General features: G+C 39.0%; 1 protein-coding gene across 4 annotated transcripts in view; it reads left to right on the top strand.

The window, feature by feature from the left end:
- Window positions 1–965: 965 nt before the first annotated feature.
- Klhl2 (kelch like family member 2) overlaps window positions 966–27,978 on the top strand; it is a 101,714-nt gene continuing 74,701 nt past the window's right edge. For 2 of the 4 annotated variants that reach the window (XM_046447783.2, XM_046447782.2), the window contains exon 1: window positions 20,166–20,291. Coding sequence is in view for 2 of the 4 variants with exons in the window: in XM_046447780.2 (XP_046303736.1) it covers window positions 1,128–1,153; window positions 20,166–20,291 (152 nt within the window). In the remaining 2 variants the exon portion in view is untranslated. Of the gene's footprint in view, window positions 1,154–20,165; window positions 20,292–27,978 lie in introns of those variants that run through there. The other 2 variants (XM_046447780.2, XM_046447781.2) reach the window with 2 other exon arrangements.

Below are 27,978 nucleotides of genomic sequence, written 5' to 3'. Positions count from 1 at the left end.
TGCTCTTCCCTCGGCCTGGGGCATTCTTTGTATAACTGAAGGTTTATGTTATTTCATCTGTGTTTAACTGATACCTTTTGAGAGGCCTTCCCTGACCATTCCTTCTAAAACAGCACCTCCTCTGCTCACCCGGATTTATTTTTCTTCATAGTGGGCATCGTTTGTCCATGGTTTCTCTTACCACGTCTAGATGGACAGCTCCACAAGCGCAGAGACTTGGTTTTTTTTTTTTTTTGCTCTCTGCCACGTTCCCAGTACCCGAACCTTGCCTAGAAGGTGCTCACTTCACTTATCCAAGGCACAGATAGTATACTGAGGAGGAGGAGGACCTAGCTTCTTGCTTGGGACACCCTGGACAGGCATATGCATTTCTTCTGGCCTCGGTTTCACCGTTTGGAAAGGCTGGGGATGGTTATGCCTACTCTTTCCATCTTCCTGGGCAGATGCTCAAATTAAAAGAATAAATGTGAACAAGCCCACGAACGCAGAGCAGCAAGTGAATACCAAGCGTCATTACGCGGTGCTTTCTGTCGCCTTTTTTCTTGCACAGAGACACCCCTCCCCCCATTTTTCAGCTCCCCCGTCCGGGTGACCCACAGGCGCGCTGCGGGCGGCAGCCGCCCGCGCCCCGGCCCCGCGTCTGGGCCCGCCCGCCCCGCTCCGGCTCGCGCCCGCCCGCCCGCCCGCCCCCAGAAGCAGCACAGCAGAAGCCGCCTGGGCGGCAGCAGCAGCGACAGCAGCACAACAGGAGGAAGGGGAGGCGCCGAGGGAGGGGTCCCCGGCCGCCGCGGGAGGCCGCATCGCCGTCCCGTCACGGCGTCGGCGCCAGCCGGGGCCGAACCCGGAAGTGGCCGAGCCCGCGCGCCCGCCCGTCCCGCCGCCGCCGCCGCCGCCCCGCAGTCGGGCGAGCGCGGGAGCCGCGCAGGCACACGGAGCGCGCCCGGCCGAGCGGGCCATGGCCGCGGGGGCCACCGCCGCAGGTGGTGGCGCGCGGTGAGGAGAGCACGGCGCCCCCTCCGGGGCGGATGGAACGCGGCTCGGCGGGCGGGCAGTGCCGGCGTCCGCGGCTGGAATGGTGCTGGCGGCGGCTGTCGGTGCCTGCGTTCTGAAGCCCGAGAGGAGCCACAATGGAGACGCCGCCGCTGCCTTCCGTGTGAGTGAGCGGGCGGGCTGCGCCGCTGCGGATAAGCGCGCCCGCGCTGCGGCGCGTGTCGCCGGCCACGGAGCTGCTCGGGGACGGCCGCCCGGTGCCGGCCGGCGGAGGACGCCGGAGGCGGCGGGTGGTGGGAGATGCGGGGCGTGACGAGGCGCGGTGCCCGCAGTCCGGAGCCGAAGGCGACGGAACTCAGCCTGGCCAGGCAGTGACTTCTAACGCTGCCCGGGGTTTCCAGGGCAGTCTTCCCAGTCCCGGGCGGATAGAAGATTCGGGATGGGGCTGTGCATGGGGTGGGGGGGGGACTCTGCCCGTTCTGTGGTTCCTCCCTGAAATACATGGGCTGCCGGTGTCCGGCTTGCCCACCCCTTTCTAATAGGTACAGACAGGCTGCTCGGACTCCGGTGAAAAAAGGAAACTGGAAAGTACCAGACGCCCGGTGTCTAAATGAATTGGTCTTAGGTTGCATGTTTCCCCTAATTTCTAACAAAATTAATATCTGAAGAGCTTTTACATCACTCTAAATGAGCTGCGGCCGTTCAGGGCATGTGACCTCCTACCTGGCACTGCAGAACATTTTATCCAGAAATCAAGAGCATCTTCTGTTTCCTTGTTACCTGGGGCAAATTAGTAGTCTATCGACCTGCCAGGCACAGGTGTCTTTTTCCTGGGTGTTCAAGTACATTCAAAATCACCTACAACAAAATTTACTTTGTAGGAATAATAAAAGCTGAAAAATTATGTGTGGAAGATATTGTATTATTCAGTACGAGTTTTTTTTTTTAATTTTAAAATATGTTGGTAAAAGCGGACTGTAAATCCCCTGAGTTTTGAAAATTTTGGTTTTGATCTGCTTTCCTTAGTTAAGCCTTTATGAAGGAACAAGAGCCCTTTGAATTTGACTTTTCAAAGCGCAGACAAACCTCATTCTAAAGAACGGTGTACCTTTTCATGAGAGGTGATTCATGAATCCTTACCATTTTTCAGTTAGATTTGGCTAGCTTCACTCCATGGCAGTTGTACCACATCAGCCTCTTGTGGCTAGTTGGCAGAATTCCAGCCAAAATATGGCTAAATTGTTCGGGCTGAAAATGTTTTTGATGTTGAACCCTTTAGGAGAACGAATGAGATTCTGGAGCTACAATTTCTCAAAGTGCATTACAGAATTTTTAGCTGGAGTGGAACAGGTCATGGGGATCTGAGGGACAGACGATAAAACTCTTGAATTGACCCTCCTGGGCTGATAGAAAAAGCAGGGGCTCAGCTGCTTCTTGATTGCTGTGGCTTTGAGGCTCTGTGGTCTGATCCTATTCTCCAGCCGGTTGAGGGTAGCCTCCTGAACCCCTAGGAAACACGATGGTGGATTGTTAGATTCAGCAGCAAGAACATAGCAGAAGCATATGAGGTTTCTGCTCAGGTTCAGAAGCACTTATATAGACAACACATCATATATAATATATAGTATGTAGGATTGTTATGTGTAGTAAACCTGCCCCCTTTTTATATCAGTCCTCGTTGTAGTCCCTTTTACTTTTGGAACAGAGTGAACTAAAGCAAGAACAAGGGGATCTTAGAATGCAGATGAAAAGAAAGGTGTGGAAAATCAGGTTGTGGAGGGAGGGAGTAGAGACAGAAAATTCTGACTTAAATTGAAGTATAAAAATGAGATAAATGTGTGCATGCTAGTATTGATAAACTGAATTAGGGCAGATCTGCTAGTTGTGATTTTGATATTCAGCACAATTCTTTAGTATTGAGACTCCATAAATAGAGCTGGAAGTCAGGCGTGGTGGTGGATGTCATGTAGTTCCAGGGACTTGGGAGACTTAAGACAGGAAGATTGCAAGTTCAAGGCCAGCCTTAGCAACTTAGTGAGACCCTGTCTCAGAAAAAGATAGGGATGTAGCTCTTTGGTAAATTACCTCTAGGTTCTATTCCCACTACTGGGAAAAAAAAAAATGCTGAAACAATGTGAGACTGAGATATAAGGGAATACCTGGAATACCAGCCAGCAGGATGAAAGAATTGTTGAAACTCCTTTCAATCATGGGAGGCTAAAGTTGCTGAGACTTTTTAAATTTTTTCCATCCATTTAATTAAAAATACAAATAAGTTTTATTTTCATTTGGTCTATCTGGAATTAACCCTAATTCCAGACCCTGTTATAGTATTACTTATCTTTGTGTAGGTCAGAGCTAGTTTTTTTTTTTTTTTCTTCCCCCTGTGCTCTATCCTGTTGCCTCTGCTCCCATTAACTTCTTCCCATCCTGGATCAAGCGTACCAGATTTCAGATTTCAGAAAGGCAGGTAGGGTCTTTGAGAAGAGACTTCACTGCTAGCACTGGGATAGGACAGAGACTAGTGGAAGTTATTGGGAACACTTGGCTTTTTAGATTTTTAGCTTGAGCGTTAAGAAAAAGAAAGATGTTCTCGCTGGACTTAAAGTGCCATGGATGATGTGGTTGGAAGCAGAGACTCAAAATTCTCTTTGTGTAAGTGTTTATTAATTCATTCACTCTGCAACTATTTGAATGCCTGTCTCTGCCTGGCACTGCATGTGGTGCTTTTTTAACAGCCAAGTTTATGTTGTTCTCCAATCTACCTTGCCCCCCTTTGGCCTGTTAGCATATTGTCTTCGAGTAGCAGGCATCTTTGCCCAGATTTCTTTCCCCTTCAAGATGATCTCCTTGACCTTTTGATCTCTTGTGCTCATTCCTTGCCTCCAAGTTATCCTGTCCTTTTATGATTCTCATATTGTCAGTGGATTTTGTATTTCTGCTTAATATTTTCTGCAACCTTGATTATATGTGGCATTTAAATTCTGTTGCATTTTGAGGTCTGGGTATATTAAGACATGTGACATTTGCTTTTGTTCAAACCTGAAAGGTATGCAGCTATACCCTAAATATAGATTATTAGTAAAGGAATTTCAGGTAATAAACTGCTGCATGCGGAAGGAAATGTAAAATGATCAGCCCTGTCCACAGGACTGTTTTATACCTTCTAACTTTCATAGTTATTTGTTTAAAGGATTTTCATAGTTGGTAAGTTGCAGGAAGACTGTGAGGCATAGGACTGAGTGCATCCCTTTTATCTCCCCTCACTGAACAGTTTTCTTTCTTTCTTTCTTTTGCCTTTGTTTTCTTACTGGCTTCTTTATCTCAAGTGAGGTTACGTTTTATTTTATTTTTTAGAGTACTGGAGAGCAAACCCAGGAGTATTCTACTGCTGAGTAAAAAAGAGCTGAGTAACCCTAGCCCTTTCAGATTTTTTTATTTTTTATTTTGAAACAGGGTCTCACCAAGTTGTGGAGGCTGTCCTCTGGCCTCCGCCTCCCAAGTTATCACCATGTCTGGCCGAAGTCAGTGTACATGCTACAGGCTTTCCCTTTTTGCTTTTCCTTAACAAAACCAAGCAAACATGCCTCAGATAGAATGATAGATTTTTCAGTGGATGATTCTACATCACTGGAGACTCTTGTCATCAAAGGTGTTCAAACAAGCAAACAACTTGTTGACCATACTCTAAGGGATTTGGGCAGCAGAAGATTGGTTGGATTAGAGCAGAGGTTCTCAGATTTTAGTTTTCTTTGAGCTACTGCTTCTTGTTTTGCCAAGTAAAATAATTATTGACAAAACAAAAATTACCAACTATTGCCACTTTTTTTTTTAATGAAAGAAAGTGCATTTTACTGTCTTCCTCAAATATAAGAAAGGGTGTAATATCTGAATAAAGAATAATCCTTAAGTTGAATACATTTAGTTTTATGAAAACTTGTTGCTTTGTCTTCATTTTGTCACAGATAAGTAAAAAATTAATGGGGGGGCTGGGGTTGTGGCTCAGCAGTAGAGCGCTCTCCCCGCACATGCAAGGCTTTGGGTTCGATCCTCAGCACCAATACCTTTATTTTATTTATGTATAAATAGGGATAAAATACATCAATAAAATAAAGGTATTGTGTCCAACTACAACTAAGAAAAAAATTAAAAAAATAAATTAATTGAAACCTGGTATTTGTAATTCATTGTATCAGATGACTTTAACGTTCTAAGAGTCAGTGATGCTCAATTGGGAACCTCGTTATGAGTTACCCCAACATGCATTTGTTTGTCTTTTATAAAGTATATTGGAGTGTATTTTTCTTTTGTAACAATTAGTCCTAAGAGTATGCTGGGCATTTCTCACAGGTGAATCTCCCCAGTAATAGGCAAAGGTATTTAAGATAGTTAGGAGTAGTAGTAGCCCACAGGATAATAGTGAAAGAAGACTTATAGATATCAACATGTGTTAAAGGAAGTGTTCTCTATAGGCCATGCATTTGGAGATGTATTTAGAAACTTAAAAAGTGGATTCTGAAAATAGGTAGATTCAGAAGGTAGACTCTGAAAATAGATATGTAATGGTCTTAACATTTTCTAATGCTTAGAAATCTACCCCCTCCTCCCAAAGCCCCAAACCTCTTTTTTTTTTTTTGATTCTATTTTGTAACGCCTAGTAGGCGTTTAGTAAATGTTAGTAAGTGTACTTTTGTGAAGGTGCCTGTAAATTTACTCTTGTGTGGTTATTTGGGTTTGCACTGGAGTGTTTATAAAACCGTTGAACTTAATATCAGGCAGAAGATTCTTTGACAGTGATACAGAAAAGGAAAATTGGCCTTCAGGTGCTTTTCTAATGTATTCCACAGAATCCTATATGCATTTACTACTGTTTATGATGAAGCAGTGCAGGATTTTTTTTCATATTCATTGAGCCTTTGATGAGGACAGGTTGGGGATATCTCAGAAAGCAAAAGTCCATTTTCCTCATGGTCAATTTTATTTTGAAAGAAAATAATTTATAAATTGGGAAGAAAAGACAAAAATATTCAATAAAACATGAACAAAGGGAATAAAGATGATCATGGTCGAAATTAATAATAAACAAATATATTGATACTGGTAGAGAGTAATGAGGGGCAGAATGATAGTTCAGATAAGGTCAGGACATCTTTGATGAGGTGATATTTGAGCAGAGTTCAGAAGAGAAGAACAGTATTCCAGGTAGAGGGAACAGAAAGCACAAAGGTGCTCTTGCATTCTTTCCCCACTGAGATAATTGCTTTAGTGAGTGGGTCAATATACTTTCTGTGTGTTATACACTGGACTTTCTTACAGTTTGGACCATTGGCATTTGCTAAATGATTCCTTTTCTAGTTCCTTTCACTGATTCTGTCTTGAAAAACAAGCCCTTGCCTTCACTTTTACTTGTTTTTCTCCTTTGGTTTTTAGTTTGCTAACTATGATTTACACACTTTGTCTCATTTAATCTTAACAATCTTATAGTGTAGTTCTCTCTTTTTTTCTTTTTAAAAAAATTGTTCTAAATAGTTATACATGACAATAGAATACATTTTGACACATCATACAGAAATGGAGTATAACTTCTCATGGGTCTCTTATCATTATATATTTTTCATCTGAGGAAAAAAGAGATTAAGTTACTTTCCCAAGCTTGTAAGTATTGGAAAAACTGGGATTCTAATCTCTTTCTGTTGATAACTTTCTTTCTTCTCATGTGGCTTATCTTCTGTTACTGCTCATGGGCAGCAGTTATTCCTTACAGAAGTAGATATTGGCCAGTTCTTCTTTTCAGTCAGTCACCTATTAATCTCTGTTATGGCTCAATCTGTATCTTAAGTCTAAGTCTCCACTCAAATCTATAATTTGTATTATTTGGAATTTTGAGCTACAGCTTTTTTTTTTTTTTTTTTTTTTCCAACTGGGAATTGAACCCAGGGGAGCTCTTTCACTGAGCTACATCCCCAAGCCCTTTTTATTTTTATTTTGAGATAGGGTCTAAGTTGTCAAGCCTGACCTTGCATTTCAAATCTTCCTGCCCCAGCCTCCCAAGTTGCTGGGATTACAGGCATGTGCCACTGCACCTGGCTGAAATTTTGAGCTTCTAATCGAGTATCTACTCTTAGCTCAGACCTAAAACTCAGCATCTCTAAAATTGAATTCATGACATTTGTTCTCAAACTTCCCTTTGTAACCTTTCCAGTCATCAGTGGGGCAACCATTCTTCTGGTTGTCAGTACACAAAACATTGGAATAGCCTTTGACTTCCCTCTATTTGGCTTCCAAATTGTAACAGTTCAACTCAGTTCCCACAGGAACTGTAGAGTCTTGGTTTCAAGTGTCTGTTCTGACTGTTGTCATTCTCACAAGTGGATTTCATCCCTTGATACCTGAATTTTGTTAGTCGTCTCCTTGTGAACTCTATTGTCTCCTCTCCTTTCTAATACTGTTTTAACTTCCAACATTTTAGATTCATGCAAAATGACTTATCAAAAACAGAGTCATATACCTTCGTCATTTCTACCTTGTCTTATATATCTGGGGTAATTAAGTACTTTAACCTCCTAGACCAAACTCTGCCTTATCTTAATCCAGAATTCTCTATACTCTTCCTATTGTTGCCATCCTCCTGTTCCCAGTAAAAATGACTTGGAGTTCCTTCAAGGCCCATTTGGAGGCCCACTCTTATTTACTCCAGCTCTTTCCAGCTCATAGTTGCATTCCTATAACATTTCTAATCAGTAGTCCGCAATCTCTCAACTGTGTACTGATGCGGGCCATTCCTTGGTGTTTTCGGATATGCCTACCTAGACAGATGGAAACTTAAGGTCCTGATTCAACTTCCCTTAAATCTCTCACCCTGTTTAGTACAAGTTATGTAGTGGATGTCTATGCAGCACTTAACATTTGATTTATTAACAGCACCAGTCATTTTGAGTATTACTAAAAACTTTGATTGAATGTTGCAATTTAAGTTGAGGAAGGCCAGTAACAATCAATAAAAACATATCTTCATATTTAGTTTATCTTCTAACCTTAACATTTTTCCTCTGAACTTCATGTTTATATCATATGGTGTTTAATGCTTATAGAGCTTCCTGAGATAAGTAGGTAAAGTGTTGTTATCTTTGACTTTCATATTACATTCCACATTAGACATATTTGTTGGCTAAGTTTTTAGGAGTAAACAGTCTTAAGCTCAGAGAGGTTAAGGGTCATTTGTTTAGTATTTGGCATAGACAGGGCGTCACATTGGGTCTTTCACCTGTTTCCAGTCCTCTTCTTCGTTCAATTGCTAGAAACTTTAGCCCATCAACTGAATTGCCAGGCAGGTCATATTGCTGCCCCTTCTTGCCAACAAACTGAGGGCAATACTAAGAAAAGTGGGAAAAGAGAGGTTGAAAATATGAGTGATAGAAGACCCGGACATATTTGAAATGGATCATCATCCCCCCTTTCCCAATTTAGAATTTCACAAATATCCTACTCTGCCAGTGCTTTGTTAATTGTTTATAAAATATTCTTTAAAAGATTGACCTTGCATAAGATATGCTTTTACCCCGTCCCCTTCCTGGTTAATAGTCACTGTCAGGGACAAAAAGTGCCTGATTGTGCTGTTTGTCATGTAGGTGGGAGGGAAAGAGGGAGAGAGCTGAGTTGAACTGAAGCAGAGCTTTTTACAGCGCTATTGTTCTACTATCAGAGAGCAATTATACTCCAACTTCCATCAACCTCTCCACCTCAGACATCCAGCCTCCTCCTCCTGCCAGTGCTTCCCCACACACTGAACATAAAGCCATACTGCTAACTCCAGGAGGGACAGGAGGGGAGGTGTGCTTTCCCTCTGTCCTCCAGGAGGCTCAGGGCTGGTTTTTTTTTTTTTTTTTTTTTAACCGCTGATCCATTTTAATAAAATGAGGCATTTCTAGCTTTTTTAGATTTTTTTTCCAGCTGTGGGAATCATAAATATATCTTTTAGCAACATATGTATTATAACTAATGTCTTCAGTGGTATTATTATAATATTATCTGTGAGGTATTCTGTGACTTGATGGAGAATAGGAAGTTTTTCTTATAAGATGCTTCATATTCAGTTCAGAGGGTTAAAATTCAAGTTTTTTTCTCCTTTGCTGTGCTGGGAACTGAACTCAGGGTCTCATGAATGCTAATAAGTACGTTCTCTATCTCAGAGCTATATCCCCAGCGTAATCCAAGTTCTGTGTCTATAAGGCAGACAACAGCAATTTTTTAAAGCCATATTTATTTTGTAGTAGGTTCTTAAGTTTGTGGATTATAGTTTGTCTACTGGCTTTTTGCCTAATAAAAAAAAGGTTTAAGTTTCATATGCTTGAAAAAATTTTGCAGAGTGTCTCTTTTGCCTTTATGTGATTGCAAAAACTGAAGCCACAACCTAGCACAAACCAAAACATGGGCTTTCCAATGAAGAAAGCCCTCTACTTTCACAGCCTTTAAGTAATGTGTGGTTATTTGATTGAGGAGAAGGATGTAAGAGCATTTTGTTGGGAAACCATAGAATGACATAGCAAATACTAGTTATGATATTAGATGTGGTTGAATCTGTACTTCTCATATCCTATACTTATGTGTGGGAGCAATGTTAATATGATACCAGTTTCTTAATGCAAGTTGAGCTGGGAAGACAACAGAGAAAATAGGAGAAATATTACAAAGTAATCGGGAAACTTCAAAGCAGTACAGCATGGATGGTGACTTTGAAAACAACAGCTGCTGACGTGAACTTGGCAGAAATTTGTGAGTAATGATGGGTGACTCATTGCAAGCAGGGGAGTCTTGCAGCTTTTGAGGTGAACAGGCAGAGGGGAGAACAGAGATGGCGGCTACCCAGGGGCCAAGTATTTATGTCCTGAATGTGAAAATGTCTTTGGTCCCCTGTTAAATTTTACAGCTGTGTCATTCTCATGAATTGTAGCATTGTTTCCACCAGAAAACCCTAAAAAACATAAACAGCTCATATTTTCAAAAGTGCTACATCTCAATCTGGGATGATTGTCCTGGGGTGGGAGGTAAGTGGGTGGTAGAGCATATTACATCACCTATTTTTTGGGGATTGTTGTTTTTAAAAATAATACATAGCTGCCTTTTGCTCCTACCCCTGGAGATGCCATCATTCTGATATACCCAGTCCTAAACAGGACTTACCTGACCCTTTTTGTGAGGGCTGTGTGTAGTTTGAAGAAATTGCTTGGGCTAGTCACATCTGTCTGTTCTCTATTGAAAATCATGGTTCCAAAGCAAATAAAAAATATCTAAAGAAATTATCTCTTCGAAGGTGTCCTCAAAATTGTTGTAGTAGGTTTAAACTATTGCCTGGTTATGAAATCTTGACTCTCTGAGGAAAAGAAGCCTGCTGGAGTATTTTCTTCCTCTCTGAGAACTTAGTTATTGCCAGTAGTGTGTTTTAGGCAATGACCAAGTCATCTCATCTGAGAAGCCAGCCTTGCCCACAGCTGAGAATTTGAGGAAGTCAGCCATTTAAGAAGGGTTTTAGGATTATCTCTTAAGAGCATAGCAATACACCGAAATCCAAATCCTTGGAAACCTCAACTTTTTAAGAATGTTTTGATAACAACAGGCCGTTGGGGGGCTGGGGTTGTAGCTTAGTGGTTCAGCGCTTGCCTCTCATGCATGAGGCACTGGGTTTGGTCCTCAGCACCACATAAAATAAATAAATAAAACAAAGATATTAAAAACAAAAAAACAACAGGCCGTTGGATAATTGCAAGACTAGCTCTGGAGTGCAGAGTTGGGGAAAGACCAAGTTGGGTGAAAGAACCTTGAAAAAGCATCTCTTTTTGATATTTTTAAAGAGGGTGAGTCTCAGAATGAGAAGGCTTTCTGGAAGGGATAAAGCTTATTCCCTTTTTTATCAGAAGGGAAGAAAGGAAAAGGTGTAACTCTGGGCTTGCGTGGTATAACTTAAAGGGTAAACCTTTACCTCCCACTTAGCTCGTGTTCCTAGTATCTGTACATTTTTCACATGTATAGTTTTAGACTTGATGTGTCATTTTCTGTTACTCAGTTCTGCTGCTGAATGAGAGATCATCTAACACAAAGCCACGTAAGAAATGGAAAATTATGGAAAGGGCATCAGTGTTGAAAATAGACCTTTGCAGTAGGGGTGCTGTGTTTGTAAGTGGCTGTTAGTATAGAGAACACTTAAAAAAGAAAATTCAGTGTAATTTCGTACTTATTCTTTTAAGCATTTGAGAAAAGTCTTTGCAGAGTTTCTGGAGCACATCAAAAAAGTGGGAGCTGAGAATAGCTTTTCAGACAACACTAATATGGGTATTGATTGTTGTGTGGCAGCTACTTTAAAAGTTAATTCTGTAATGCCAGGAGTTTAAATTTCTAATGTGTTAAGCAAATATAAACACACTTGACTCTTAATAACAACTTTTTTTTTTGAGGGCAGAATTATTTATTATTTTTGCTTCCACTCTTGAGCATTGGAAACTCCTCTATAACAGTTTTTGCTAATTTTCAGTATATTTTCCCTTTATTGCAAGCTCTTAATTATTAAACTAGAAGCAGATATAATTATCTTGTTATAAATGGAGGTATTCACTGCTTTATGGTCAGAAAGTTTATATGGGTTTCTTATATCTACACAAATTTCCCTTTTACCTGGTTTCCTACTGTTTTTTTTTTAAACAGTGAAAATGAGTATCTGCTTTACATCCTATAAAGTATCTCCCCAGTCTCTTCTCCAAATGTGAATATTCCTTTATTTTTGGCTTCTAGATTTACCCTTCCTAAGGCCTTAACCCATCCTCCACCTTCTTCCCCAACTCTCAGAGGCTGTAGTTGGTAGAGTACACCTCATTCTCCCATTCCAGCTGTGAACGAGCATTGCTTCTGAGGTGGTGGCCTGTGCTAATTAATTTTTAGATTGCTTTAAAAACTCTCAAGTGGTGAGGAAGTAGAATTGATGTCTACTTCTAGTAGGCAAGCCCTCACAAAATCAAGTACCTCAACTAGTGCTAATTTGTATGGGGGAGTGAGCAAGGATAATTTATATGGTTAATTTCAGAGACCATCTTAATATTGAATGCCTCATTTTCTTGGCTTCATACATCATCCATGTAATCAGTGATTCCAAACTTTCCATCTCTAGCTAGATTTTTCTCTCCAACTCTAGACTCCAATCTTTATCTGTTGACTTGATATCTTCACTTGTATGTCAGATGTCTTAATACCAACATGTATAAAAACTGAGCTATTGTATCTTCCTACTCCAAATCTGTAGCCTTCCCCATCTCAATTAATGGAAATTCAATTCTTCCACTTGCTAATGCCAAAAAAATTGGGATCATTCTTCGACGTACATATTTATTCTGTCAACGAATGTTTTTTGGCTGTATCTTGAAAATATTCAGAACCTAGCCACTTCTCATCACCTATTGCTACTACCCTGCTCTGAGCCACTGTTATTGCTTACGCATTACTGCAACACCCTCCTATATTCTTTCCCCCTTTTCATCTTTGACCCATATAGAGTATCCTCAACCAGTGGTAAAGTGATCTTTTGAAAACATAAGTTGGATTGTGTCATTCCTTTGCAGTGCCTCCCTGTTCCACTCAAGGTAAAAGCTGAAGAAGTTAAAATGTCCCACAGCTGCATCTGCCTCTCCGCAGCCCCAGCCCTTTGCTCCAGCCACCTGGGCCTCAGAGTTCCTAGAGTATGCAGGACACATACTGACTTTTATTCCTTCCTTCTGGACTTTCTTTCACCTCCTAGTTTCTTGTTCAATGTCAGTTCTCATTTTGGCATTGTCTGATCACTGTATTTCATACTGAGAGTTATACCCTCCACTACACCCTCCATACTATGCTTCTCATTCTATTTTCCTTGCCCTACTTTTCCCAATAGCACTAATTTTCCAACATGCCTTCTACTTTACTGATTGGTCTTGCTTGTTGTCTTCTCCATCCCACAGCTAGTCGTCAGGGACAGTGAGGACAAGGGTCTTTGTTTTATTCATTGATGCATCCCAAGTGCCTTAAAAGCAGTGCTTGGTAGATGGTTGGCACTAAACAAATTTGAATGAATTAAGAACCACAATACAGTGTTAAAAAAAAAAAGGGACACAGCCTAAACCTGTGACGGGAGTTGGAGGTTCTGCAGCGAATATACCAGGTGTATGGTGGCTGATGAAGAGTCTGGTTAAGGAAGTCAGGACCTGCAATTGCCCGCCTGCTGCCCGCGTGACTGGGCTGCTGGAGACCACCCACCCGCCGGCGACCGCCCGCCTGCTGCCCGCGCAACTGGGCGGCTGGAGACCGCCTGCACACTGGCGACCGCAAGGCTAGACCCCGAGGTGCAGCCCAGCAGGTACAGCGCAGAGACTCTAGGAAGAGGTCTATAGCCAGGCCTTCATGAAGTAGCCAACCGGGAGCTGAAACCAACCAGAGACAGAACAGTCCCACCCCTCCCTTCGGACACCCCGGCAAGGAGCCTGGGGCCCACCATAGCAGAGAGGTGACATCACCAGAGTTCGGCCGTCGGAACTCCTTCCCAGCGGAATCCACTTTAGCAGGCATAGTCTACCACCACAAAGGAGAGACAACAGAGATATACACAACCAAAACAAATTTATAGGAGAGAGCAGAAACACAGCAATCAAACAGAGCTGGAAAGTAACGTGAACAACATGAAAAAACAAGGGAAAAAAGGATTACAAACAATGCAGGACAACTTAAGTCTACAGGAGGACCTAGAAGCATCAGAAACATGGATAGGGAAAGAACTCAAGGCATACCTAACTCAGATGGAACGGAATATTAGAGAAGACATGAGACAGCAAGTCCAAGCAATGAAAGTATATTTTGAAAACGAATTAAACAAATTCAAATGGCAAAGAACGAGCTTTACCAGGAGATAGAGATCTTAAAAAAAATCAAACAGTAATCCTAGAAATGCAGGAAACTATAAACCAAATTAAAAACTCAAACAAGAATATTACAAATAGACTAGATCAAGTAGAAGTCAGAACATCAGATAATGAAGACAAAGTTTATCATCTTGAAAAGAATATAGTCAACACAGAAAAGATGCTTAAATCTCACGAGCAATCTATTCAAGAGATATGGGATGCCATAAAAAAACCAAATTTGAGAGTCATCGGGATAGAAGAAGGCATAGAGGTTCAAACCAAAGGAATGGACAACCTATTAAATGAAATAATTCTAGAAAACTTCCCAGAGATGAAAGATGGAATGGATTGCCAAATCCTGGAAGCCTACAGGACCCCATACATTCAAAACTGTAATAGACCAACTCCAAGACATATAATTATGAAGATAGCCAACATACAGAACAAGGAGAGAATATTAAAAGCTACAAGAGAAAGGAGGCAGATTACATTCAGGGGTAAACCAATTAGGTTAACGACTGATTTTTCATCACAGACTTTGAAAGCGAGAAGATCCTGGAACAATGTATTTCAAATGCTGAAAAATAATGGATTCCAACCAAGAATACTGTATCCAGCAAAATTAAGCTTCAGATTTGACAATGAAATTAAAATATTTCATGATAAACAAAAGCTAAAAGAATTCGCAGCCAGAAAACCAGCACTGCAAAGCATTTTGAGCAAAATACTACAAGAAGAGGAATTGAAAAATAGCGCCCAAAACTAATAGCGGGAGGTTTCTCAGTAAAGGGGGAGGAAAATAACCAAAGAGTAAAAACTAGCCAAACTAAAATAAATAAATAAATAAACATGACTGGAAGTACAAACCATATTTCAATTGTAACCTTAAATGTTAATGGACTAAATTCACCAATCAAGAGACATAGGCTAGTAACCTGGATCAAAAAAACAAATCCAACAATATGCTGCCTTCAGGAGACTCATATGATAGGAAAAGACATACACAGGCTGAAGGTGAAAGGTTGGGAAAAATCATACCACTCACATGGCCCTCGGAAGCAAGCAGGAGTGGCCATACTCATATCGAATAAAATCAACTTCAAACCTAAGTTAATCAAAAGGGATAAAGAAGGACACTGTATACTGTTAAAAGGAACCATCCACCAACAAGACATAACAATTATCAATTTGTATGCACCAAACAATGGTGCTGCAATGTTCATAAAACAAACTCTCCTCAAGTTCAAGAGTCAAATAGACCACAACACAATAATTATGGGTGACTTCAACACACCGCTCTCGCCATTAGACAGATCCTCTAGACAAAAGCTGAATAAAGAAACTATAGAACTCAATAGCACAATCAATAACCTAGACTTAACCGACATATATAGAATATATCAACCATCATCAAGTGGATACATGTTCTTCTCAGCAGCACATGGATCCTACTCAAAGATAGACCATATATTATGCCATAGGGCAACTCTTAGTAAATATAAAGGTGTGGAGATAATACCGTGCACCATATCTGATCATAATGGAATGAAACTGGAAATCAATGATAAAAGAAGGAAGGAAAAATCCTACATCACATGGAAAATGAACAATATGTTACTGAATGATCAATGGGTTACAGAAGACATAAAGGAGGAGATAAAAAAATTCTTAGAGACAAGTGACAATACAGACACAACATACCGGAATCTATGGGACACAATGAAAGCAGTTTTAAGAGGGAAATTCATTTCCTGGACTTCTTTCCTCAAAAAAAGAAAAAAACCAACAAATAAATGAACTCACACTACACCTCAAAACCCTAGAAAAGGAAGAGCAAAACAACAGCAAATGTAGTAGAAGACAAGAAATAATTAAAATCAGAGCAGAAATCAACGAAATTGAAACAAAAAAAAACCATTGAAAAACTTGATAAAACTAAAAGTTGGTTCTTTGAAAAAAATAAATAAGATCGACAGGCCCTTAGCCATGCTAAAGAAGAGAAGAAGAGAGAGAACTCAAATTACTAACATACGGGATGAAAAAGGCAATATCACAACAGACACTACAGAAATACAGAAGATAATTAGAAAGTATTTTGAAACCCTATATTCAAATAAAATAGAAGATAGTGAAGATATCGATAAATTTCTTAAGTCATACGATCTGCCCAGATTGAGTCAGGAAGACACACACAATTTAAACAGACCAATAACAAAGGAAGAAATAGAAGAAGCCATCAAAAGACTACCAACCAAGAAAAGCCCTGGACCGAATGGGTATACAGCGGAGTTTTACAAAACCTTCAAAGAAGAATTAATACCAATACTTTTCAAGCTATTTCAAGAAATAGAGAAAGAAGGAGCTCTTCCAAATTCATTCTATGAGGCCAACATCACCCTGATCCCGAAACCAGACAAAGACACTTCAAAGAAAGAAAACTACAGAGCAATATCTCTAATGAATTTGGATGCAAAAATTCTCAATAAAATCCTGGCAAATCGAATATGAAAGCATATCAAAAAATTGTGCACCATGATCAATTAGGATTCATCCCTGGGATGGAAGGCTGGTTCAATATACGGAAATCAATAAATGCTATTCACCACATCAATAGACTTAAAGATAAGAACCATATGATCATCTCGATAGATGCAGAAAAAGCATTCGACAAAGTACAGCATCTCTTTATGTTCAAAACACTAGAAAAACTAGGGATAACAGGAACTTATCTCAACATTGTAAAAGCTATATATGCTAAACCTCAGGCTAGCATCATCCTAAATGGAGAAAAACTGAAGGCATTCCCTCTAAAATCTGGAACAAGACAGGGATGCCCTCTCTCACCACTTCTATTCAATTTAGTTCTTGAAATACTAGCCAGAGCAATTAGACAGACAAAAGAAATTAAAGGCATAAAAATAGGAAAAGAAGAACTTAAATTATCACTATTTGTGGATGACATGATAATATATTTAACGGACCCAAAGGGTCTGCAAAGAAACTGCTAGAGTTAATAAATGAATTCAGCAAAGTGACAGGATATAAAATCAACACGCATAAATCAAAGGCATTCCTGTATATCAGCAACAAAACTTCTGAAATGGAAATGAGAAAAACCACTCCATTCACAATATCCTCAAAGAAAATAAGATACTTGGGAATCAACCTAACAAAAGAGGTGAAAGATTTATACAATGAAAACTACAGAACCCTAAAGAGAGAGATAGAAGAAGATCTTAGAAGATGGAAAAATGTACCCTGTTCGTGGATAGGCAGAACTTACATCAAAATGGCGATATTACCTAAAGTTCTCTACAGGTTTAATGCGATGCCAATCAAAATCCCAACGGCATTTCTTGTAGAAATAGATAAAGCAATCATGAAATTCATATGAAAAAACAAAAGACCTAGAATAGCAAAAGCAATTCTAAGCAGGAAGTGTGAATCTGGAGGTACAGCGATACCAGATTTCAAACTGTACTACAGAGCAATAGTAACAAAAACAGCATGGTACTGGTACCAAAACAGGCAGGTGGACCAATGGTACAGAATAGAGGACACAGAGACCAATCCACAAAATTACAACTTTCTTATATTTGATAAAGGGGCTAAACGCATGCAATGGAGGAAGGATAGCATCTTCAACAAATGGTGCTGGGAAAACTGGAAATCCATATGCAACAAAATGAAACTGAATCCCTTTCTCTCGCCATGTACAAAAGTTAACTCAAAATGGATCAAGGAGCTAGATATCAAATCAGAGACACGCCGTCTGATAGAAGAAAAAGTTGGCTACGATCTACATACTGTGGGGTCTGGCTCCAAATTCCTTAATAGGACGCCCATAGCCCAAGAGTTAATAACAAGAATAAACAAATGGGACTTACTTAAACTAAAAAGTTTTTTCTGAGCAAGAGAAACAATAAGAGAGGTAAATAGAGAGCCTACATCCTGGGAACAAATTTTTACCCCTCACACTTCAGATAGAGCCCTAATATCCAGAATATACAAAGAACTCAAAAAATTAAACAGTAAGATAACTAATAACCCAATCAACAAATGGGCCAAGGACCTGAACCGAAACTTCTCAGAGGAGGACATGCAATCAAGCAACAAGTACATGAAAAAATGCTCACCATCTCTAGCAGTCAGAGAAATGCAAATCAAGGTCACCCTAAGATACCATCTTACTCTAGTAAGATTGGCAGCCATTAAGAAGTCAAACAACAATAAGTGCTGGCGAGGATGTGGGGAAAAGGGTACACTTGTACATTGCTGGTGGGAATGCAAATTGGTGAGGCCAATTTGGAAAACAGTATGGAGATTCCTGGAAAGCTGGGAATGGATCCACCATTTGACCCAGCTATCGCCCTTCTCGGACTATTCCCTGAGGATCTTAAAAGAGCGTACTATAGGAATACTGCCACATCAATGATCATAGCAGCACAATTCACAATAGCTAGACTGTGGAACCAACCTAGATGCCCTTCAATAGATGAATGGATTAAAAAAATGTGGAATTTATACACAATGGAGTATTACGCAGCACTAAAAAATGACAAAATCATGGAATTTGCAGGGAAATGGATGGCATTAGAGCAGATTATGCTAAGCGAAGCTAGCCAATCCTTAAAAACAAATGCCAAATGTCTTCATTGATATAAAGAGAGCAACTAAGAACAGAACAGGGAGGAAGAGCATGAGGAAAAGATTAACATTAAACAGAGATGAGTGGTGGGAGCGAAAGGGAGAGAGAAGGGAAATCATATGGAAATGGTAGGAGACCCTCAATGTTACACAAAATTACATATAAGAGGTTGTGAGGGGAAAGTGGGGGGGGGGACAAGGGAGAGAATTGAACAACAGCAGATGAGGTAGAGAGGGAAGATGGGAGGGGAGGGGAGGGGGGATAGTAGGGGATAGGAAAGGTAGCAGAATACAATAGTCACTAATATGCCATTATGGAAAAATGTGAATGTGTAACTGATGTGATTCTGCAATTTGTATTTGGGGTAAAAATGGGAGTTCATAACCCACTTGAGTCAAATGTATGAAAGATGATATGTCATGAGCTTTGTAATGTTTTGAACAACCAATAAAAAAGAAAAAAAAAAGGATTCATCTTTTTTTTTTTTTTGAAAAAGGGTTAGGAAAGCAAACAAAGCACACCAATAAATGAGAATAGTGCAGCTATTCCTTATGTTTGAATGTTATTCTTTGTGTGATTTATATATAAGTATGGTCTTTTTTCAGGCTTGATTTGGTATCCTGATTTTCATTGAATAGCTTTATTGAGTAATAATTTATATACCATAAAATCCACCCATTATAATGGTACAATCCAATGAATTTTAGTAAATTTATAGATTTGTATAACTATCACTTCAGAAGTTTTCCATGTGTCCATTAGTTTGAGTTAATTCTCCACATTACCCCATATTCTTACTTTGTCAAGTTTTGGCCCCAGCTCTTGAAAGAATAGTTTATAAAACAATACTAACATAGCTTGTCACCCTTAAACATTATAAATTTAAATATGAAATTAAATAACCTTTGTTTAATGTCAGAATGACTCAGATTGGGAGCACTCTTATCTAGGTCTACCATTTACCAAATGACCCAACCTTTTTTTGCCTTAATCTCTTCATGTGTTAAATGAGGATAATAATAGTAATTAGCTTACAGAGTTGTGAGGATTATAATGAAAGTAAGCACAATGGATACCATATGGTAAGTACTTGATAAATGTTATTTAACATGATTAATCTCTTATTAGTATAGCTCCAAAATATGGGGGGGGGGGTAACTGTCCTTGTGGGTGGAGAGCAAACTTTAAATTGAATTCTAATATTTTGAAGTTTGTATAAATTATGATCCTGCTGCTGTCTTGGTTTGTAAATAAAGTGTAACTACAGCAGATTTTAAAAGCAAGTCAATTTCTAACTGATGAGATTTTTCAGCATCTTCATTGGGAGATATCTCTAAGCTACCTTTGTTGATTTTCCTGTGTTTATCTTTGATAGAACTTTTGACATCAGGGAGATAATTAGCCAGTTTTTTGTTTTTTTTTTAATGTCAAAAGCATAGTTACCATCAAAAAGTGTTCTTAATTGTGTCTTAATCTTACATTGGGATGTCCTGTGAGTGAGAGTTGTAAATGAGTAGAGGAGGGATGCATTCATGTTATATCTTGATAAGCTAGAAGCAAATTATCTTTAATAAGATCTTTTTCTGTTTTTTGTTCTTTTCTTTTGTGTACAGATGCACAAAGCAAGGTCATCAGAAGCCTCTAGATTCAAAAGATGATAATACTGAAAAACACTGCCCTGTGACAGTGAATCCTTGGCACATGAAGAAAGCTTTTAAAGTCATGAACGAATTAAGAAGGTATCATTGCATTCATGTACTTTACTATCAGTCTTTTCCCTTTATTTTTGAGTTGTTTGTAGTGAATATACACCCTCTTCCCTCATTGTTTCTTTGTTTGATACAGGGAACATCAAAAGTTCTTTTTTTTTTTTGCAAATTTTTTAAAGGAAGAAAGAGAGCATATAATTTATCAGAATTATAGATGGTTTCGGACACTGTGTCTAATGTGATAGCCACTAGCCACTGTGGCTAGTCTGAATTAAGATATTCCATAAGTAGAAAATACACAAGACTTAGCGGAAAAAAGAGTGTAAAATATTTTATTAACAATTCTTTAAAATGATGATTACATATGAAAATGATAATTTTAGATATTTTGGGTTAAATAGAATAAAATGTAATTCTTTTTGGTAGTCATGGTGGTAGTAGCAGTGGTTTTTAGGGGTATTGTCCATTGCTGAGGTAGTTCTCAGGTGTGTTTCATTGCCACTACAATGAAAAGAGTGACATTAAAAGCTGATTGACAAAGGGGAGGGAGGGTAAAGAGGGGGTATGGGGGCAGGAAAGATGGTAGAATGAGATGGACATCATTATCTCAGTTACATGTATGACTGCACATATGGTGTGACACTACATCTTGTATAACCAGAGAAATGAAAAGTTGTGCTGCAATTGAGTACAATGAATCAAAATGCAGTTGTCTGTAATATATACCTAAATTATTATATATCAATAAATAAAATTTTAAAAAAGCTGATTGAATAGTTAAAAGGATAATGTACTTATTAACTGTCTTGGTTTTTCTTAGCCTTTTTTGAAGGATTTATTTTTTCCTAACTTTGCTTTGGTAGAAGTACTTTGTATCTACCTGAAATACTGAAAGCTTGGCCAAGAAGGGAGTGGCTTAAATTGCTAGGTTTTCCTAAAAGCCCACTCTTTAGACCCATCATTTGATTGTGTCTTCTTTAAGTAAATTAATGATTCCAAACATTTATCTTCCAGGTACTAGAGATACAATGATGGGCAAAACCAGAAAGGATTGCTGTCCGCATGGGCTTATGGTTGACTGTAGGAATTAGACATTAAGCAAAGAGTCAAAAAAATTTTTTTATTGTAAATTGTCACAGCAGTAAGGAGGGCTGTTTTATGCTATGAAGGTGGATGATTCTGGTCAGGAAAGGATTCCTTGAGAAGACAGGATTCACTAAACTATGAGATGGTAACACCTAGTGTCCTGAGGTAAATGACCTGAGTTTGGGACAAGCTTTCTGGCCTTCTTTGAGCCTTGATTATAAAATGTGGGGAGTAGAATGGATGGTGTCTGAGGTTCATGTTGCTCTTAAAATTCTTTGAGCGTAGGAGATCTTTTCTTGCTTACCTGCTAGTCTTGTGGTGTGCTTGCCTTGTCCTAGTATCATTTAGCTCTAGCTTTCATTCACCTATTTGCCCTATTTTGGGTATGGATTATATGGCTGTGAAATAGTACCTTCTTATTCTTTGTATTGTACCATTTCAGGCCAGTTAATGCTGATTTTCAAAACAAAGAATAATCTTTGAGTAGTCAGAGCTTTTACTGCCAGTTCTATTGGGGTTGTTTTAATGAAGTTACTAATCAACAGTGTTTTTTTTAAAAAATGAACCGTCTTTAGGGTTCATCAGAACATTTTTTTTCCCCAATGTCTTTCTCTTCTTAACTTTTATAGCTAATTTGAATAGTTCTTAAAAAGAAAGAAAGAAAATCTCTGAAGAGGCTTATTCCTTGTACAGCTGAAAGTCACTAATATTTCCTGTCCTTGTTTCAACTTCCTGTTGCCAGGAAAGGGTAGCTGAGAGTGGTTTCCTGACTTCTGGGAAGGGAGAACTTCTTGTTTTCACCATTCTGCTCTTAGGCCCTCACCTCCCAGTGGAAGAATAACAGCTATGCACAAGAGAATGCTTTTGGGAACCTTTGGCTTCTGGAAGCACAGTTTGAGGAAGAAAAGTCAATTTCAGTTACAGTTGGTGTAATGTTTAATTGTGGGAATAGGGGTGGGGAGCACAGGAGTTTTGTAATATTTAGGTTAGAACTAAAATTGTTTTAAAGAAAAAAAGACAACATTTTCTTTATTTCTCAAACTAATATTAATTTTTTTAAAGATAGGAGGCCTAGCTCTATAATTCCGCCTATGAACTTGAAAATTTTAAAATTATTCAGTTTAAAAGCCCTGTAGTCCTTTCTGAACAATATATCATCAAATGTCTGAGTTCTTGGTTCTTTGAAATTAACTCACACGCCCAAAAGGCTATATGGGATCCAAAAACTGTATCAGACTTTCCGCATCCCTTTGAGTATCTGGTGAGTTGTGGAGACAATAAAGACGGTGGGATAGTGGAAGACTGTGCAAAATGTGGGGGCCAAAAAGGATTTTCACAGGAGAATCCAACAGAAATAGGGTTCAGTTGGGACCTGCTGTAGGATTCATACAGGAGCAAGAAGGCCTTTCCAGGCCTGATAAACTGCATGAGCTGGGGAAGGGATAAACCTAACCTGTGGGAGGAGTCAAGCATTAGTGCTGAGGAGTCTACAGAAAAGATTAGGAAGCAAGAGGACAGACTGGAGGCAGGCTTGAATAATGTGGTAAATTTGGATTTAATCCTCTGGGCAGTGGGTAAAGGTTTTTGAAACAGAGTAGCATGGTAAGATTGGGGATTTCAAAGGAGCAGTCCATCAGAGCTATGAAAGAATGTTCAGCAACACTTCTCTGGTGGGAAATTCAGTTCCTAACTTCACATTTCCTAAGCATGGAAGGAGACAAGTTTTTCAAAATAGCTATGTTGTCCAAATCAAATCAGTGGTTCCTTGAGACTGCTTATTTGTGTACCATGGTGTATTTGGGTCTTTGGAGGTCTATGAGATGGTAACACCTAGTGTTACCAAGGAAGCAGTCCATAGAACCAGATATATTTTATTGAGAAAATTAGATTGCCAGCTTTTTGAGATGACCAAAAGAGCAACTGTCAAAAGTAGTATTTTGCCTATAAAATAAATTTAAAAATTCAAAATTTTTTCTATAATGTGAAATAAAGTTCTATTTGAGTAGAGGGAAGGAAACCAATCTATTAGTTTTACTTACAAGAAATGTAATTTTGATTCTGAAGGTATATTTGGGAGCTGAAAGTATTCAGTAAGCATAAATCATTATTTCTTATATGCAAATGTTTACCTGTATGTTTTGCACAATCCCCCCTAAACATTTAGTTTTTTAATTATAATAGCAGTGCTTACATTTTTAGGAGGTGATTAAACAGAAAAACCTGAAGTTCTCTTAAATAAGTGGTTGGGCAACCCTGTTGGATCCTTCTTGCCAAGGGGGAGCTCTGTCTCTTTTTGTCTCACTTGAATAAATCCTACTGTCTTACACTAAAAAGAAAAAAAAAAGTGGTTATTGTATTTCTCCTGAGGATTTATACATCATGGGCCTACATTACTACTATTTTATCTATGAAAAATTTAAATTGTGGCTCTTCTTTGGTTGTTCATACTTTGCTACTTAAATGGCAAAGAAATTGAACTTGAGTGTGCCTTTCTCTGCATAGCTTTATAACATTTTAAAAAATTTTATTTTTGTTTATTATCACTATTTTTGATACTGGGATTAAACCCTGGGGTGCTCAACCGCTGAGCTGCATCTCCAGTACTTTTATTTTTTGTTTTGAGATAGTGTTTTGCTAAATTGCCAAGGCTGGCTTTGAATTTGAGATCCTCCTATTTCAGCCTCCCTAGTCACTGGATTACGTGTGGGGCACCTTGTCCAGCTATAACATGGTTTTTAAAAAGGATTTTAGGAAATTACATAGGATGTCAATTTTTAAATTCAAGTACATATTTCTTTCTATAGTAGAACACGATCAGGTTCTTTTGTTTGCATGTTGTGCTAGAGGAATGTAAGACATTCCTTGAAGGATAGGGCAGTTGGGAAGATCCTTCAAATCAAGCAGACTTATGTATTTAAGAAAGCTTAAGAGACATTTTGAAGCCTAGAGCTTCAACTTAACTGGTAATAGTCTACAGTGTTTCCTAAGCACTCATGATTGATTTCTTTTTAAGTGGTGTTTATTGAGCATGGAGAGGATCGTTAAACACTTCGTACAATGTGAAGAATGGACAGTAGTAAATGAATTTACTAAACCAACCTCCTTTCCTTCCTCTCTCTGTTGCTGAATATTTACTACATACAAAAGACTGCTGCCTCAGTTGCCTTCACTATCCAGTCTTAATCAGAAATTCAGAAGCTCTTACTACGGCTATTTCCTTGGAGATTACTGTAGTTAAGAGTATCTTCTTGTGATTTAGTTCACCAAATTCTTTCTTTTTTTTTTTTGGCAACGAGGATTGAATACAGGGGTACTTTACCACTGAGCCACATTCCCAGCCCTTTTTTAAATTTTTAAATTTTTTTTTGGTAGTTTAGATGGACAGAATGCCTTTATTTTATTTGTTTATTTTTATGTGGTGCTGAGGATCGAACCCAGTGCCTCATGCATGTTAGGCAAGCTCTCTGCCGCTGAGCTACAGCCCCAGCTCTTCCAGTCCTCTTTATGTTTTATTTTGAGACAAGGCCTTGGTAAGTTGCTGAGCCTTGTTTTGAACTTGCAATTCTCCTGCCTCAGTCTTCAGAGTCCCTGGGATTATAGGCATGAGCTGCTGTGCCTGGCTTAAGTCACCAAGTTTGAAAAACAAACTTATAATGAGGAAGTTTCCTTTGTTTAGATTCTACCTTTTCTAGCCTGTAGCCACGCTTTTCACCAACATGCTTGGAAGCTCATCCCTTTGTGACCATTTCCCTTCTGAAAGCCTCTCAACTCTGTCCTCTCCCTATTGTCTTTCTCCTGTCCCTAATATCTTCTTTAATTTTATTTCTAAATAATCATCTTCTCCCTTTCTCAGTTGTAACCCAGTTCTTGCAAGTCCCTAAATGTTGACATGTCCCTTCCCTTCAGATAATTCACTGACATGCTTTCCCCATTGTGTTCTTGTGCTCCACTTCGTCATTTTTCATGCTCATTCTGCTATTTTCATTTTATCTGAAAAGAATGATGGATCCTCTGTTCTGGGACCCTTTACTCATTTAAAGCAGTTTCTAAATCACTGAGTGTAATTGGTTTTCCTGTGACTTTCCAAGTTGACTATCACTTCTTCCTGCTTTGTGTTTGAAAAATCTCACGAGGTGTACATCTCTTGAGGGGGAGAGGGTGGTACTATTTTTCAGGACTCAGTGTGGCAGGAATCTGATTAAACCCAACACCTAGGTTTACCCTAATCCAAGAATTCTCAGATGCCACTTACCATCATGGTTTTAAGAGAAAAAAAAAAAAAACGAAGAAGAATAAAAGGAAGATAATGATGGTACGTAGTATGGGGCTTGGCTGCTCTTTAGCCAGATGTATCTGCTTGTCTATATAAATGATATTGTCAACCATAGGAAATTTGGTTAAATATGAGTGATTAAATCAGCAGTCGAAACCTTATCACTCATCATCCTATCCCACCTCCCTAGGTACCCATAGCCAGCACTGGATCATGGGGCCATGTCCCAAACAGTGGCTCCACATCCGCTCACCCTCTGCTTCCTAACCAGTTTTTAATTTCTTTGGCTTCTAACCTCTTCCCTCCTTTCTTTTTTATTTTTATGTCTGTTTCTTTATCCTAGCACCTGATGCTATTCCCCTGGTGCTGACTTTGGGCACGTTTCTCTGCTCTGGTGTGTGTGTATTTCATGGACACTGGCTGACAACTCTTCTTACTAGGTGCCAGTGGTGCTTCAGGTGCCATTCTGATTCTTCGCCACATGATAAGAAGTGCCTGCAGGTTTTCACTGGCACCTGAGGAAGAAAGTGGGACAGATGCCTTGTAATTTCCTACCACCCCCACTTCTAGTTGAAAGTAGATTCTTGCTTCATATGACAACTAATTATTTTTGATATCTCAGAGTCTGCTGACACATTTTACTTTAAGAAGATATGCACTGTGCATTTTAAAAGCAGTGATAACTTTTTCTAGTCTTAGGAATTCATTCCTTTTATGTCAGAAAACCAAAGGATGTCTTGATATATTCTGACAAGTTTCATTCATTTTCGAAGTCTCCCCCCACCAGAAGGATCAGTGTTCATGATATTGTTTCAGTTAGGAGATGAAGTGCTTTTCTTTTTATCTGAGTCATTTGAGTTTTACATAAGGTCTGTTTAAGTCCCATTCTTTTTAAAAATTTGAACTTGGAAGCTACCTCCATTCTGAAGTTTTCCCATCAGCTTGGGCTCAGTGTCTCCTGTGTGTTCCCAGACACCCCACACTTACCCCATTGTGTCATCATGAGTTCATTTTATAATTACCTGTTCCTTGTATGTTTCCCCACTTAGTTGTGAACTCTTTGCTATCACAGACATTCTCTTGTCTTGTGTGTGGCACCCAGGAAGCATTGTCTGGATATGAACAAATGAAGAAATGCAAATTTTGCTAAATAACAATTTAATTTACTTCTTTATTTCGAAAATATTTTATTTCTACAGTCCATTTCTGATTAGATTCCAAATAATAGGAACAGAAGCTTGGAAATAAATCTTGGTAGATTCGGGGTATGGGCTGCTTACAAATCTTTTGTTTTATTGCCAGATTTTAACATTTGTAGTCCTCTATTCCTCACCTAAAAGTCATTCAACTTCTTGTAAGAATGCACATTTGAAAGAGGTAAGGGCCAGACTTGTGGACACATTGGTTTGTACTCATTGTACTACACTCAGTGGCACACACTGATAAGATTGGTCAGATGTCTGTCATCTTTGAGTACTATTTTAAAATACATTATTGCCCGAAGGAAACAATTAGGAGTGTGAAGAGAGAACCCACAGAATGGGAGCAAATCTTTGCTAGCTGCTCCTCTGACAGAGGATTAATATCTAGAATATATAAAGAACTCAAAAAACTTTTCATCAAAAACTCAAACAACCCAATTAATAAATGAGCACATGAATTAAACAGATACCTCTGTTTAAATAAGAAATATGAAATATATGAAAAATGTTCAACCTCATTAACAATTGGGAAATTCATATCAAAACTATACTGAGATTTCATCTCATACAGTCAGAGAGGTAGTCATCAAGAATACAAATAATAAATGCTGGAGAGGATGTGGAAAAAAAGGAACACTTTTACACTGTTGGTGGGATTGTAAATTAGTATAACCATTATGGAAATTAGTATGGAAGGTACTTATCCTGAAGAATCAAAGTCATTTTACTACAGTGATACATGCATACCCATGTGTATAACAACACAATTCACAATGGCCAAACTATGGAACCAGCCTAGGTGTTCATCGGATGAATGGATGGATGTATAACCAATGTGATCCTGCAATTTGTACACGTGGAAAAATGAGAATTCATACCCTATTTGAATCAAATGTATGATATGTCAAGGTCATTGTATTGTCTTGAGCAACTAATTAAAAAAAAAAGAAAATGTGGAATATATACACAATGGAGTTTTACTGAGCCAAAGAAAAATGAAATTATGTTATTTGAGCAAAATAAGTTAAACTCTGGTCAGGGGTCATATATTTTCTCGTATATGTGGAAGCTAGACAGGAGAAAAGAAAAAAAAGTTGGAGCTTATGAAAATCAAAGTGAGATCAGTAGCAGAAAGGTGCCAAGGGGTGGGAGGTAG

The sequence above is a fragment of the Marmota monax genome, unplaced genomic scaffold (genome assembly GCF_021218885.2).
Source record: "Marmota monax isolate L192 unplaced genomic scaffold, Marmota_monax_Labrador192_F-V1.1 WCK01_AAM20220418_F8-fsc00040, whole genome shotgun sequence".
In the NCBI taxonomy this organism is placed as follows: domain Eukaryota; kingdom Metazoa; phylum Chordata; class Mammalia; order Rodentia; family Sciuridae; genus Marmota; species Marmota monax.
Note: the sequence above shows the minus strand (reverse complement) of the source record. Positions and strands in the feature narration are given on the sequence as shown.